We start from the raw sequence: 16,245 nt of genomic DNA, 5'->3' as shown, positions 1-16,245 counted from the left end.
TCGCACCGCCTACTTCAGAATTCTAAACGAAGTCGGCGATGTCAAGTTCGGTCACTTCTTGTCTCTCGGCATCGGATCAACGCTCGCTTTCGTCATCGACGACACAGGAAGCATGGGCGGAGAGATTGAAGCTGCGAAGCGGCGCGCACGGGTAAACACACTTAGTCGCTTATGCTTGGATTGTCCGTCGTCCGTCTGTGGATTATGTGTGAAGTGGAATTATAACTGATGTGCGCGGCGAAAGCCGTTAATCATTAACCTAACCGTGTCCTGGGATGTTCCGAATTTCTATACTATACTGCTAATATTTACTGTCGCTGTTCGCACTCCTTGATGCCATTAGTACAGAACTATGATGACTCCTCCTCGCCATCTGATTCGCGTCTGTCTTACGAAGGCCTAGACCAAAATTTGACCATAAGTCGGCAGACCAGGACTCATGTCATAAAAACGAATATCGGCCAGGTGTAAACTGGCCAATGTAGTCGAAACTGCACTATGAATACCAAAACAACAACAACAACTGAATATGATCTGATTTATATTTTGCTTGACAACAATACGATTAGTTGCAGTTGTATGGACCTGACACAAATGTGTATACCAGGGGTCGCCAACTCAAAATAGGTCGCGGGCCACTTTTCCAAATTCCTGGAGGCCGCGGGCCGCATGACATCAATATCGATATAAAAGTAGGCAACGCAGTTCAACAACCACGTCTGATAACTCTACGTTATTACAACGCTGTGCTTTCTAACATAGGCGACGGTTATAGTCACCACAAAAGAACTAATATTTTATTGAACAAACACAAATACAACAAAAAGTATCATGATCATCAATGTCATTATATTTTGGACTATGAGCTGTACACGATACCTGACAATGACAACACTCTTTAGCCGCTAAAACAGGGGTGGCCAACATTTTTGTAATTCACGGCCGCATTTCGCGTACTCATGTAGCCTGCGGCCGCATACCGGTGGTTAGTCGTGATAAACTAGCTGGGGCCAAATACCCACGTTATCATGTCCATGTCCATTGCCGGTACACTCCGAACTAATCTATATGCACATATCGGCTTACTATGCGCACCAAATCGTTAGTAGTTATGTTGTAAAGAGCCACAGAGAACCAATCTGTAGTCGCGCGAAGCGCGAAAAATTTTTCATGTTCATGAGTGAATTTCGTCAATAAATATTAGTATAGTTTCACATATTACTATAAAATATTTATCCTTTCTCGGCCAATGTGATCAGATTCCCAGATACAGCTGATGCAGGGGGTATCTGTGAAAACTTAGGGTTGTTATTACAAGTGTCGACAGCCGCATAATTTTCCTTCTACTGCTGCAGATTGGCCACCCATGGATTGAAGAATCAATATTGGGGTTAGCTATACACGGTAGGCCTACTTGCTAGACAACTATCTCCTCGTAAAGCATGGTCTTTTGGAGCGCCCGAAGTCGTTTTGCAGGCGTCTCGGTCTTGGCAGTGGTGGGCCATTGCACGTCAAGGCAATATGCCCATTCGTACCAGCAAATTCTTCATCCATGGAATGATATTACCATGCCGAAGCCGTATCAACTAGTGAGTAATAGTGATAGTGGGCACATAGAATGGCTCACTTTGAAAAACAACAACATTATGTTTCAACTGAAATCAATTTTAGCGTTTCAACATGATTTTACAAGCAGCTAGTAGTTACATTCCAAGAAAATTGAGTTTACTCATGAATATCGTTTTCGGCAACCTATGAATTCGTGATAGAATTTTTATAAAAATATATGTTTCCAGATATCATCTTGACTAAATTGCCCTGAATGCGTCTATTTACGTCATGAAACTTCTGTGTCGATTGGGACTCGGGTTCTGAAAGATATACCACTGTACCACTATTGAGACGCGCGCGGTCTTCGAAGTCCGGCCAACAAGTTCTTGTGTCTTGCGAACATTTTATAACACATGATTATGGAGGCAACATGAAATTGATATTTGTATATATTTATTATTACAACCGTTTCCCTGCTGCGCCGATATCTTCTATCCATAAAAGATTTTATTATTGTTAGGAAATCACTGATTTCTCAAGAGGAACGCTTGATGCACCGCAGGACTTCGTACTCGTGCCATTTAATGATCCGGGGGTTGGCCCAGTTACGGTAACCAATGAAGCAGCCAAATACCACGAAGCGCTTGCAAGGTACGTAATAATTGTTGCACTGATATTTTTTTTATAGTTAAAGGGGGATAGTCAAAAAGTCAGTTTCTAATGAGTATGTCTGGTATTTGAAGAGCTTCTTGGAGATACAGAACTTCAATGTGCAATTGCATAGTATATTCATTATTCATATTGAAATGAACCCAGATATTTTCGATAATCGTCTCTAGTACAGAATTGGAAAAACATTGTATATCAACTCAACAATCGTATCACCAAATATGACGTCACCGGCATGAAATTTCGAAATTTCGGGTGCATTTCAATATGAATATACTATCCAATTGTATAAGTCTGATACGTCAAACGACTACTATAAATAGGGTTACCATACGTTCTCTTTTAAGAGGATTTGTCTTCTCAATTTACTTTTTTGAAAGTGTTCTTGGAGGATGCCCAAATGTCCTCTTTTTTGAGACCTTGTCCCCTTTTTTACAATTTCGGTTAAATAGAGGGCAAAATCCGACTGAGATACAGTAAATCAGCGCTGAAGTGACGCTGCGGCGCTATTTCGGGAGCTGAGCCGGAAAGTCGATCTTTATTTAGTCAACCGACCACGAAGTGGGCAAAATTTACAATTTTTCAGGATTTTCATCCGGTATCGCAAGTTTGAAAATTTTGAAAAAGTGTCCTCTTATAAATGTAGCCTACTTACCATTCTCACGATGTTTGTATAAACGGGATAGCCACCGGTCATTGAATTCCCGAGCTGGTTAACCCGTTAACGGAGGAACAACTGTTAGCGATTTACAAGGCAGGCCAAAACTACCCCGCATAGAACTAGAAAACCGAATGTTTGAAAAGTACTCAAGTACTTACTTGGCACGAGTTAACCGGCTTATTAAAACAAATCACTGCTCAAAACTTTGTAGATTCCAAAATAAATATTGGCGACTAACGTTGAATCAGAATGACTGTTTAAGCTGGAGTGTGCATAACCTGTACTGCGATGGTGATACACGAAGGCAGTGCAGGGTGGTTAAAGGAATTGATCTCATAAAAATTATCCAAATTTATATTCAAGATCTAGCTTACCAAGATCCGTAAATTACGCAGAGGTGGTCAACTTAGTCGCATTTTCTACACAAGTGGAAGTCGTAGTAACGCCGTAAATTTGTACTGAATTGCAAGCAGGAGTAGCAATTTCTAATACTACTTCAGATAAATGCAGAATATGGATATCTTGAAAGTACTCCAGTAAGCAGTTTCAAAAAGTAGATTGGTCGAGCAGTCGCATACTTTCAGCAATGAAATGAACAGTATCGTGACCGTGACACGGTGTCCCTTTCTCCCATTTGTCACGGTAATTTCACCCATGAAAGAGACGCAAGCATTACAGTAGTATGCTTGCATTATGGTAGTACGGTGGCGAGATAGCGTATAGTGGTATAATCTACAGCTAGAACACCGATGGATGGCGGGACTCGACCGAGGTCGACTCCAGAATTCCTACCAAAGTGCTGGAGGTTTATCTAGGCTCCTTCTCGCCATCTCATCCGGGTAATCGGTGTCTTATAAAAGCCTAGATGTGGGTCGTGCTACAAGTCGGCAGCTGCGGAATAAAGATGAAGAAAATTGGCCTGGTGTAAATGACCGTAGTAGTCGACAAACAACATGACTACCAGTCTTACAAAATACTAGTCTTACAAAATGCAAAGTGTAAAGTGTATAATGTCAGTATAGCTATCCTTAAAAATGTAGAAGTGGAAGTAGTCTTAAAACTTACCCACAGAGAGTGGTACAAGCAGGCAAAAGCTAATTGAGTATACTCGGAAAAAGAAGAATTACTTCGTTACCTCTGGATTTACTCTTCCCGTATATAGATAACACGGACATACAACGATTATTATTTCCAGGCTTCGCGCCCACGGTGGTGGCGACTCACCAGAGCTCGCCATGAGAGGAATTCAATTAGCCGTAGAGAATAGCCGACCGGGATCCATCATTTATGTCATAACAGACGCGGAGGCCAAGGACGCAAGACTGCAGGTGCGGGAGCTGACGGGGGTTGAAATCACGCTACCGTCTCGAACTTATACATTCATTCCGATATCTCTAGGACACGGTCGTTGCGCAAGCAAGGCAAAAATCCATTGTCGTCACGTTCCTACTAACCAATAGCTTGCCGGGATGTGTGAAAAGGTCGACCGATGGAAATCGTCAGTGCATTGAGCTTTACCGGTACATAGCGAGTGCTACAGGCGGCAAGGTGAAAAAACTCGTACTTTTATATGCTTTTCATGAGTACCGAAATGTCCCAAATTACAGTGTATATTTCGCTTGGATTCATAATCGTGCTTACGATAGGCGCAGCACAGGTTTCCGAAATACCTTTCTGCTGCTGCATGCGTGCGGAGTATTGAGCTTCGAACAAATTAGTCGGTAATTAAGCCAGGGTTGTAACCAAGACGTAAGGTTTCGAGTCACTAGTCAATCTGACTTTTATAGTTTTGACTCGAGTCAAGTCGAGTCATTTTCAATTCACCACCGAGTCGAGTCCGAGTCCAATTCAACTAGTATAGGGTCGAGTCCGAGTCATAGTGTTTTTACTCGGGTCTGCGTGAGTCCAAGTCATTGCGTTCACTGTTCAGTTTTCAGTTCAATCCGGTTCTACCCACTTTTTTCAATCAGCCCTAGTGACATAGAATGGCTCGCATTCATAATATAGTATTTCTCCTCAGTTTTAACAGTTTCTGGCCCTGTTTTCCAAGTATCAGGACTGATAGACGAAATACCGAGGCATATCCCATATTTCCTCCGATGGTTTTATTCACGAGCGTGTGCGTGTCAATATAAGTTCGTCGGGTTTAGTGTGTGCCAACGTGGGGGGGAGTACATTACCTCCTCCAAATCTCTTCATTCTGATATAAGTGCGGATTGCGAGCTTGTGAGCCTACATCGGAACACTGGAGTAAAACACCATAACCTGATTTTGCAGGTCTTAATCATAAACAAGGGCGGCGTATTCAGGGCGACCTCTGTCGTGCAATCCAGTACGAAACAAGGAATCGTTAATCTGAAAACTGTGGTATTCGAAGGAAATCGTAAAAGTAAGAATTTCCAATGTTTCCAATGCCCTCTTATTATATAGCTTGATCACTTATTCATCAAGTCGTGCAATTTCGTGATTAGAATATCGGCGGTGTCTTACAAAGTCTAGAAGTGTACGGGATCATAATAAAGAGTACAGGCCTGGTGTAAATGGCCATTTTAGTCGCAAAATGTACCATGAATGCCACAAACAACAACCTACAGTGACGATAAATTTTGAAGTTACCTATACTTATCAATGATCTTTTCGAATAAGTAAAATTCTGCATCTCTATAGATAGATACTTATGTTCAAAGAATTTACAGCATTTCATATTTAGGGCCTCATCATTTGGTGCATTTCCATGTCGACAACACCATTCAAGAACTCCTCCTCGAAGGCCAAGGCGGCTGTGCGAACATTTACGCATCGTTACCAAAGCAGTCGAAGCATATGAAATTATCTGGAAAAAGGTAACAGGCACATATTTCGCTATATTCAACCTCTAAAACGACAAGCGAACCGGAGGTTGGATGCAGTTTGCCGAACAATGCCACCGATACGATGCATCTGCACTCTGCAGTCATTATGATTCATCGATTGACATAATACCTCTCTTGTCTTCTATATACAGCGCTATCTGATCGTAAGAATGGATGTTGTCACTTATTCTACTGTGCACCACGTCCAAAACCATCTAAATGTGGTCGGGCGATTTGAGGTGTTAATTTTTTCTTGTCATGTTCGTCAACGAGTAGTGGCATACAATATCGCCTCCATGTCAAACGGATGTTTTGGTGTGTCAGTGTGTCTTACATTGTATTCTGAACGTTCCCCTGCTAGATTAACCTTTTCGCTCAGTTTGGTTATTTATAAATTATAGTCGAAAGATGGACTACGAGCAATTATCAATATAATTGACGAATCAACATATTTTCAAGATACGGCGATATATGGTCAAGTGATATTGAGCTTGCATCGATCAACGAAACGTGGGTTGGCCAATGGAAGTTAGGGGTTGACGTCGAAAGCTCAAGCTGCGAAATATCGATCCGAGCGAAAACTACAATGGGCTACGTTTTCACCCTATTCAGTAAGAATCAAGACGACAGCAGCAATACTTTTCAAGTGAGTATCACGACTTGCGATAATGCGATTGGTGTATCCCGATACGCCCGAGTCGCAATTATGTCATCCGTACACCGCAAATGTAAATAGGAATAGATTATATCGTAATTGACGTGACTTACAAGGTTCAACCGGTAAAGTTTATATTTTAACTCGGCAACGATGCGCGGTTAAGACTACCGTTTCACATGCGACGACATTTCTCACGACTATCGCATTACTGTATTCGCCTGACCCCGTGACAGCATAGACATAGACTTACAATTTATAAGGCGTATATGCATTTCTGTACGCTGTAGAATTTTACGACATTGACACATATGTTTGCGAAAGGATTTGTCACAGAATCTGGACTCATTTTCTGGTACCCCCAACCCATAGCACAACAGAAGCTGGCGTTACGAATACCAGTGCTATAACTGGCATCAGCCTTTAATTTGTTGAATAGCCTATTCATACGTACAATGGTTCGTGCCGGCCGAGAGTTGTGGTTCTGGAGCTTACCGAAATGCACTGCAATTTTCCGTCATTCTTTTCAGAGTTGGTGTGATCATTGCCGTTGTTATGCTATAGATGCAAAAATATTAAAGTCCGGGGATCAATGTTAACAACATAACAGTGATCCCTGGTAAAACCTTGTTAGTAACCCGCGGTAAACCGCGATAGATTCCTATATTGGTGGCGTTAAGGTTCATTAGCTTTCCGAATAAGAGCTATATCTTAATTACTTTGCTCCTACATTCCACTGCACGCATTACTGTAGGCCACCAGAGGTACCCGTCTGTACGTGTACGCTGTACAGCACAGTGCAGTACAATTTGTTGTTGTTGTTTATTTAATATCTAGATTCGGTGCTTTTCGCCTGACGACCTTTTGCAACACGGTCAATGAAAAGCACAGTTTATACCACAAAATGAGGTAACATGAATCAACGATGAAATCAGAAATTCAGAATAGAATATATACACCCCGGTCACAAATTCATGTACGTGAGAAGTTATGCAAGTTGGCAATGCAAAGTTCACTTTAGATGGGCACATTTGTCGATGAGAATGCTCCGATGAAAATCGTTTACTGAACTTGGTAAAATACGATCCAAAGATTCGAGGTAGCGGCAATGAACTACAAAAGAGAATCTATACTATTCCAAATTTTAGCAAATGAGCATTTGAGCGACAGTGACCGGATTGCAAACGAATGATAATGGTATCTATGAGCTTATTTCAATGAGTCGGGGTGAATCAACAACAGAAGGGTTGAGGGGTAAATATCTAAGTCCGTTTACGGATATCCGGTAATCCTGGCCGTACAATGACATGCGGTCGTGACGTATCATGACGAGTACAGTGTACCAGTGTACTGGGGTCTAAAGTTTAAAGCTTTTCCGTAACATATTTCTCGTCAAATTTATTCATTGACAAAACATTCTCGATACCTTCGTGCGAAGGATCGCGCGCCGAATGTGTTTGATTGGAAATAGTTTATAAACAGTTACATAATAGCAAGCGTGACCGCGTGCGGATTGCCCACATTTGTGAAAACATTTGACCACAGCAGCAATCACATCTACGGGTGGGCGACGCGTAGCACATTCTGTTGACAGCACACGGTATACTTCAAAAGCGCTCGATAAACCTCGCGGACACGGACACCTATAATTTGCTTTTTCAGTACAATGTTGCATAGCAATAAAATACGAATTTTGATACGATTATGGGCGTAGATTTTTCCCAACGTCACTATTTATGGAACCAGGAAAGATGTGCTATGTTATGGACATTGGACATTGACAATGTACGTGTACACATGTACTGTACAGTGTACATGCTCAATGCATATTATGTGCTTCGATACCTAGTTTTAAACATAAAGTAACGTACGTTTGATGCAACAATATTCCCATAATAGATGTACGTTCAATGACAACGTTGCTCACAATATAGTAGACTCGCTGTTTTCGTCCAATGCGGCTATAGGCTACCTGCGCAGGAATTTTGATTGAAATAAATCTGCGTCTTAGTCATGGCGAAATCCATCAAGGTGAATTTCCGAGAAATAGGAGGATATATCGTTCAAGTTATCCTCAAGGATGTATATTTCAGAGAGCGCGTATCCCGGCCTATAGTAAACAGGGTCAGGTTTACGGATAATTGCAATAATCCAGTAATGGTGTCGTTCAAGGTCATTGCAAACTGCCGACATCCAACGAAATAATTGGAAAGCCCGCATTGACAGGGTTACATTTTACAGATACTGCAAGGTAATCCGTCTGCGGACAGTACGCTCGGGGTTACTCTGGACGGGTACGGCTTCGGGGAAAATGAATTGGGCGAGGCAAGAACCGCCGAACTGAAATGCGTCAGTAAAAACGGCAGCGTTCTGCATTCGGCGGACCTTAAATCGACGAAACCGGACGAATTGAGGCATGTTTTCGAAAGTTCCGTGACGAAGTTGGACCCATTTTACATAATGATCGAAGGCTTAGACCGATCAGGTTAGTATATGTAGAATGCAGATTACAATATAGCTATGGGCCTAAAATGCGGTCTACCTCCGAATGATATACATTGTGAGGCGTTGCGCCAATTCCTTGTTTCGGTGTCGAAATCACCCTTGTCTATTCTACCGATTCTACGTACTCGGAATAGCGGTAACTTCCGCATCAATAAGGCACCAGTGCGTAAAATTCTGTGGCAAATACCGAACCAACGCTTTTTCCAGATTGCATCGACAAGTTGCTACCAAAGCAGTTGCGATCGGGATTATACTCCGCGCCTAAACGGTGCAGATTCAGATTGTACACAGATCTTTTTCGTGACTACTTATCGTAACTAATCTCACATAAACGAGACACCAGACAGTGCAGCACTTGGGTAATGTTTAGAAATCGCATCGCAACGTCGCGAATTCCTCGATTATACGTTCATTTACGGCAAATTTCGGTGTAGGCTAATTCAATGTCGAAACAGATGATCCCGCGTTATTGATTGAATAATATCTGCAGATTTGGCAGATAAAAATTAATTCAGCATTTCACACTGCAAGCAGTTTGCAATCTATGCATGTGTGTGCTGGTTACATGACTCTGACACCTTCACCCAAGTATTTTCAATGATTTATTCACTGGAGGCACAATAACCAAGAAACATACGATATGACAGCGCGATCGCCATCCCACATTTCCCTGCATGACGTCACAAACACGCATATGCGAGTGTTCCGTAGTGGCTATCGCGTTTCCGCATGACCGGTGTTTATTTTCCTTTGCCGTTATCTATCACGATTACGTTAGCTGATCGGCCGCCGACGGTGAAATGGTTTCCTTAGCTGCAAGAATATAAAATTCCCCGAAATTCAGCGAAGTTGTTCCTCTTAGCATCATGATTTGCGACAGAACATGGCCTGACAGGTGATGTGTTCCATGCGGCCCGGAAGTCGAAGCAAAACAAATGGAACCTCTGTTGGAACCTGCTTTATCATCCCTATTCGAAGCTAGTCCAGCATGAAGGAATACTATGGTCTCTCTCATTTGAAAGCACACGAATACCTTAATATCACACGGAAAAACTGGAACCTAAAGCATTGAAGATCTCTTTAAAGCAATGTACCATCGAACGACAGTCTTTAGGGGACGCGACATGAATTTATGCCGCATTTTTACATGCGACTAGTGGCTATAATAGGGAAGTTGAGGCGTACCTGCAATATCTGCAACATTGCTATCGTTGCAATTTAACCAATTCCCGTGTAATTTGGTTCATTCACATCTCAATGTATGAGTGCATTCATTAGCTTCCAGGCGGTCTTATATTATTACTGCTGCACTGACGTTAAAGCGTCGATTATATAATTAGAAAGTGGTGATTTGATGGCGATTACGTGAACTCCGCGTTGGCGTAGTATCGTAACTATATTTTTCGTTGATAAAATACTGCTCTTGGTATGAAGTCGTATATTTGCGTTGCGGATTCGTTGCGCCCAGCTCTAATCATATTATTTAATTGATAGTCGGACGCAGATCGTTCACATATGCCTTTTTCTTGTGCGCATGGGTATTGCGCACGGCCGGGTTGCGAAATACAGCAAACAAGCACTGTATTCTGTAAAGTTAGGGTCAAGTAGTGAGGTCAGACTGTCCATGACGTCAATGGCTACTCATCTCGGAATTTGGATAACGACTTCGGCGCGAATATTGTTTGGTCGTGGGCCTTGTCGCCACCACGACAATGCATATATGTTATAAGTGTTATGTATGTGGTAGACATAAATAAGAGACTGCATCGACCATGCGATCATGACGAAATGAATGTTTATGGTAATGTAATGACTGTTTCATTTTCTATGAAGTAATCGATCATGCGGAAAATATACTAACAATAAAACTGCGTTTGTGACAATCAGTAGGATAATAACGGCCGACAAGTATCGATTGTACCAATCGTGGTTATAGGATGTAAATTGGATCAAAATACCGGAAAGACCACCAGTGAATTCTATAGCATAGTTACCCAAAACAAACGCTAATCCTACAAAAGTAAGCATACAATTCACGAAATATCTGCCTGCAAGCATTCATCCGTCAACACCGACCGTATACAGCAGATACCGCTAGAGGCTCTTAGTATTGTTTGGAATATATTACATAGATCCGGTCGGCACCTGCCTCGTCACTGTTTTTCGAGTTCAGAACTGTAAGGAGATTGTATATTTACCGCTAATGCAATTATTCGCTGTGCGCTGACGCGCGATATCTATCGTCAATTTTCAAGTGGATGAGCAGTGAGCACCGTACATTGTTTTGTGATTGCCTCTATCGGTCAAACGTGGTCATTTGGTCAAGATCCACGGAACGAATGCGAAATCATCAAGTTTACTCAAGTTAGAATCACGCTGTACGTGTTATTAAATAGGCGTGTCACAACAAGCATATTTGACAGAAGTACTACACCTGATATAATATGAATTCAAACCAGCATAATCAACTGAAGTCAATCAATTAATTCACTGACTGGCTTCATACATCATTTTAGATTCATCATTACCGTTTTATAGACCACTTCAACGTAAGGCAACACTATCATGCACCACAATCCACATAGAATCTAGATTCCATCAATCTTCTATAGCAGTGGTCGGGAACCTATGGCTCGCGAGCCATATATGGCTCTTTTGGGTATAAGATATGGGTCTTTGACATATTTTTATTTTTGTACTCAAATTTATCGATATTGCAGCAACGTTCTATAGATTTTCTTAACGTTTAGATCAATTATTCTCGTGGCAGTATAAACAAAAACATGTATTTGAGAAGGCAGTGGCGTATCCAGGGTTAAGGGCTCGAATCCCTTTACAAAATCTAGGGTTGTAATGACTCGACTCGCGATTTTCTGATGACTCGACTTGACTCGAGTCATTTTCTCAAAATACGGAAATGACTCGACTCGACTCAACTCGAGTCAATCTGTGTAATGACTCGACTTGGACTCGAGTCATTGCGCATGACTCGAACCAAGTCATATGACTCGAGACTCAGACGGCCAAGACCGACATTGTATTGTGATTTCGAAGAATAGTAAAGTAACCACACTATTGGTATTTCATCGATCAGTAGCGGTACTTGAAAATGCGACCAGAAACTGTTAAACGTAAGAAAAAATTGTCTATTATAAATGCGAACCATTCGATATCACTAAACAGTTATAAAAAGTGGGTTCAACACGAATTTAACTGGAAACTGAGCTGTCAACACAATGACTTGGACTCGGACTCGAGTCATAATACCATGACTCGGACTCGACCCTCTATGTTCGCTCACTTGGACTCGGACTTGACTCGTTGGTGAATTGAAAGTGACTCGACTTGACTCGAGTCAAATCTATAAAAGTGAGATTGACTTGTGACTCGGAGCCTTGTGACTTGGTTACAACCCTGACAAAATCCTCAAATTTAAGTTGCCGTAGCGCCAGCGACCGATATCCCTCGCGAATTCGATGTACCCGACATCGCGTACTGCGTAATCTTGGATTGCACTATACGTTGGTTGATCAAGATAATATCAGATATCGGGACGCCTATATGATAATCTAGTTTTCAAATACACATCAGATGCACATCGTCTTCCTGATCTACACCGAGATATGAACTGCTTTGGGAGTGACATCCAAATTACAAATCCAAATTACAAACAACTCTTCGCTATCCACGTCCAAATTGATACGTAACTTATTTCTAGTAGGCCTACTACTAAAATGTAGGAGTGTAGTGCAACGTTTATGCTACCGCCGAATGGAGAAGTCGATCAATATTTAGTTTCGGAATCAGTGCTATAGTTATATTAGATTAATATCAGTTATTATAGAGTCTGAGCTATTTACGATGAATTGCGCTATCGTAGGATGATTAGTAGCCTACGAGTTTTTACAGAGAAAATATGGCGCCCACCACGAATCCCATGTATTAAGTTCGAATCAGTACTACCATGACGTCACGAATTTTCGATTGTGACGTAACAATCGATTGACATGTATGGCTCTTTGGGAGTTCAAATGGAAAATATAGGGCTAACATGGCCCTTCAGACGAAAAAGGTTCCCGACCACTGTTGTATAGGCTACCTACCTACAGTCTTATACTCTGAAAATATATTTCCAGGAAATCACTATCAAAGAATGCACGCGAGCCTTATTACCCCGTCTAACATTCGAATCGATTGTGATCTCTCAAATCTAACAATAGTCGCTGGGTCTACCGTCAGGACTAATATCACCATCGTCAACAATGGTCTGAAGGTAAGTTGAAATCCTACGAAGTGTTGCCGTCATACTTGGCTAGCCAGGATCACAGATCAGTGGTACGTTTCGAATGTCAAATTACGGCCATACCCTCACGAAATTTGCTGCCTACATTCTGTTGGATATGTCATCGTAAATTTCCCCTGAAACACACCAGTGGGAGTGATATGCATTGTGTAAGCGCCGGAAAGCATAACATTCTGGTTTGTTTGTTTGTTTGGTGTTCGCCGACTACTATGGTCATTTACAGCAGGTCAAATTTCTTCATTTTTATTCCGTAGCTGCCGACTTGTAGCACGGCCCACTTCTAGCATTCTTTATAAGACACCGCTTACACGAATGAGATGGCGAGGAGGACGGATAAATCTCCAACACTTAGGGAGAAATTCTGTAGTCAACCTTGGTCGGACTCGAACCTGCAACCCGTTGGTGTTGCAGCTGTGGATTATACCACTGCGCTATCTCGCCACCACAACGTTCTTGTGTTTTTGTGTTATGGTATGAATGAGTGATGGGGTTGTCGCGATAGGGTAAGGCGCAAAGAAATAGAAATGGCCGCGCTTGCAAGGTACCAATACTTTGCAAATCTATTCAATACAGATTTCTAAGTTGTTGTCCGTTATTATATTGCATCAAATTAGGTCTATAATTTCAACTGTCGGACCCCACCCAGTGGACCCGGTTAATCACCATTTTCTCGTATTCCCAGGATCAATTTGTAGTTACCACATCAGACGAGTTCGGAGCTTCATCACTCCTTAGCAGCGGCGGGTCTGGCAGATGGACCATTCCAAGTCAAGGAAAATTGGTCAGAACCTTGACACTTAGTGCGGCCAGTGAACTTCGCGACGGGACCGCAGTTCAAGTGACGATAGTTGGTGAGATGACTCAGAAAATTGTGCCGAAATTACGGAGCTGATAAGATAAAATCCGCGTTGATAACGATTTGGATCTTAATTATGTATCTGACATTCACTCAATCAATCCAGGCGGTCAGTAAGATATGGTTCACCTATGGGCACTTGGCACATATGTATTTGCCAGATAATTGGCGTTTATGTCGGCATCATACGCAGGACCAAAACCCTGTACACCCCTTATCACGGCTATTCAAAAGCCTTATAGTTCATTGTTATGAAAACGACACCGTTTCCAGACAAACCCTTGTCACTGCGATGTATTTGAATGGGGTCTTGGAGGTACAAAAGTTCAGTATACTATTGAATAGTATATTCATATTGAAATGAACCCGAATATTTTCTGCTGACATTCGTCAGGGGTAATAGACGTGTTTGAGCACAGAGAGTTATAGTTCTGATACTTTATTCGCGCCGTGGTAGCCTTGGAACCGTCCCGGCATCCAAATCACGTGACACAAGGCTGCGCACATTTGCGGAAGCGACATTTCTGCGAAATAGGGATTGATGTAGCATTGTCATAAAAGCGTTATGGACAGATATGATCGGAAAATAGAAACTTATATTCAATGTAGAGTACTCCCATTATTTTATTTGTGGTCGCATAAAAGTTTCATATTTGAACTTTCAACGTCACCCACACAGTCGCTTAATACCTCAGATAGCCTAAACTCGGATTTTTCCCAGTTACTCCAAATGGAGATCCAAAGTCCCATAATATATTTCACTATAGCCGAAGTAATATTGTTCGGAGAGAGAATACTCTATGATACTAATATCGAATACTTCACCACATATGATTTACTCAATCTCACGCATGTAACCAAATCGGTATTCCTTGAAATATCATTTGATTTTGACACCGATTGTGTACGATCGAAAACCAACGTAGCTGTCTGGAATGTGGCTCGGGATGTATACCCGAGAGACGATGATCCTACAACACGATGAGAGTCGCAGTAACTTGTAATGACTGATCGTCACCTTTAATCGTTCGTAAACAAACACCCGTTTATCATAGTGTAATTGTAAGACTAAACAGACTCATCGGCGTTTACATTCCTGGTTTTACAGCGAACAATAATAAACGTTCCGGAACAAAACAGAAATGTATCCGTACGTACGCTGGTAGCGCGTCATGAAACTTCATCAAATATTCGACAGATTATGCTAATCCTCTGTTAGATGCTAGATCGCATTCCTCATTACAAGAGAGTCATGCACTATCTGTTACATAGCATGCGGTCTCAATTCTCAACACATCACCGTGTCCGATACATTGTAATCGCAGGGGATTCGAGATGTAGTTTGCATTCTAATTCGTCTCAATGTTACAGCCCGTGGAAAGTTGAAGGAGTCTTTTCAACACGCAAAATGTACGTTTGTGGTCGGCCAGAAAAAGCGTCCCAGGATCGATTCGTTTTCGGTGAAGACAGTTATCAACGCCAGGTATTCAAGATTTCGAGGCACTTTAAGTACAGCGCTACGCCAACGATCTAGAGTTGTGACATTGCGATGTTTAACTTCGAATCAAACGGCAGGCTTGTACAAACTACTCGATTTTCAAATTGCGAGACTAGAACCAAAGACCTTTTTATTATTCGCAACTAACTAGCTATACACACAACCATCTCATAACCGATACTACGAATCACTCAGCTGCAAATCATCTACGAAATATTGGAGACAGAATCGGTATTTCAAAAGGACGGGATTTCCAGTTTGAAATGGGAGGGTCTCGATCCCCAAAACCCTACCTCTGGCTACGCCACTGTTCGTAGTAATTACTCTGAGCTAGCAACACCTACGAGAACATCGCACAACATAACACCGGTATTATCTAGGGTTGCATTTAAAACAAACGATTTTTTGAAACACTTTGTTTAAAACATTTAAATAAAGTGTAGATAACTAACCTACGGATAGTTGCGCAACACGTGATTCACGGTCGAGTGGCGCTACAGTCGGCAGTTCATAGCATGAAACGGCAACGTAATTGCTAATCCCATTGATGACGACACGAGCGATCAAATTAAATGAAGTTGATCCTATTTAAAAGCTATAGTCGCGCTGATTCTGATAATATACATTAAATTTTCATCAAGCCAATGGGACCATCCCGAAATAGCCTTCAAAGTCTGAAAATCGGCATTGTTCTA

At 41.8% G+C, this 16,245-nt stretch overlaps 2 protein-coding genes across 2 annotated transcripts in view; both read left to right on the top strand.

The window, feature by feature from the left end:
* The window catches only part of LOC145456866 (uncharacterized), a 215,922-nt gene that overhangs the window by 2,737 nt on the left and 196,940 nt on the right, over positions 1 to 16,245 (top strand). The window lies entirely within an intron of this gene.
* LOC145456858 (inter-alpha-trypsin inhibitor heavy chain H5-like) overlaps positions 1 to 16,245 on the top strand; it is a 41,677-nt gene that overhangs the window by 5,505 nt on the left and 19,927 nt on the right. Inside the window, exons 2-12 of the mRNA XM_080334994.1 lie at positions 19 to 151; positions 2,072 to 2,202; positions 4,077 to 4,209; positions 4,280 to 4,429; positions 5,159 to 5,270; positions 5,592 to 5,724; positions 6,193 to 6,379; positions 8,630 to 8,873; positions 13,030 to 13,166; positions 13,879 to 14,047; positions 15,424 to 15,535. Of these exons, the coding sequence (XP_080191120.1) occupies positions 19 to 151; positions 2,072 to 2,202; positions 4,077 to 4,209; positions 4,280 to 4,429; positions 5,159 to 5,270; positions 5,592 to 5,724; positions 6,193 to 6,379; positions 8,630 to 8,873; positions 13,030 to 13,166; positions 13,879 to 14,047; positions 15,424 to 15,535 (1,641 nt within the window). The remainder of the gene's footprint in view (positions 1 to 18; positions 152 to 2,071; positions 2,203 to 4,076; positions 4,210 to 4,279; positions 4,430 to 5,158; positions 5,271 to 5,591; positions 5,725 to 6,192; positions 6,380 to 8,629; positions 8,874 to 13,029; positions 13,167 to 13,878; positions 14,048 to 15,423; positions 15,536 to 16,245) is intronic.

Source organism: Botryllus schlosseri, chromosome 15 (assembly GCF_051294905.1).
Source record: "Botryllus schlosseri isolate E-star chromosome 15, Bs_hap1, whole genome shotgun sequence".
In the NCBI taxonomy this organism is placed as follows: domain Eukaryota; kingdom Metazoa; phylum Chordata; class Ascidiacea; order Stolidobranchia; family Styelidae; genus Botryllus; species Botryllus schlosseri.
This window is presented reverse-complemented; position numbering and strand designations above follow the sequence as displayed.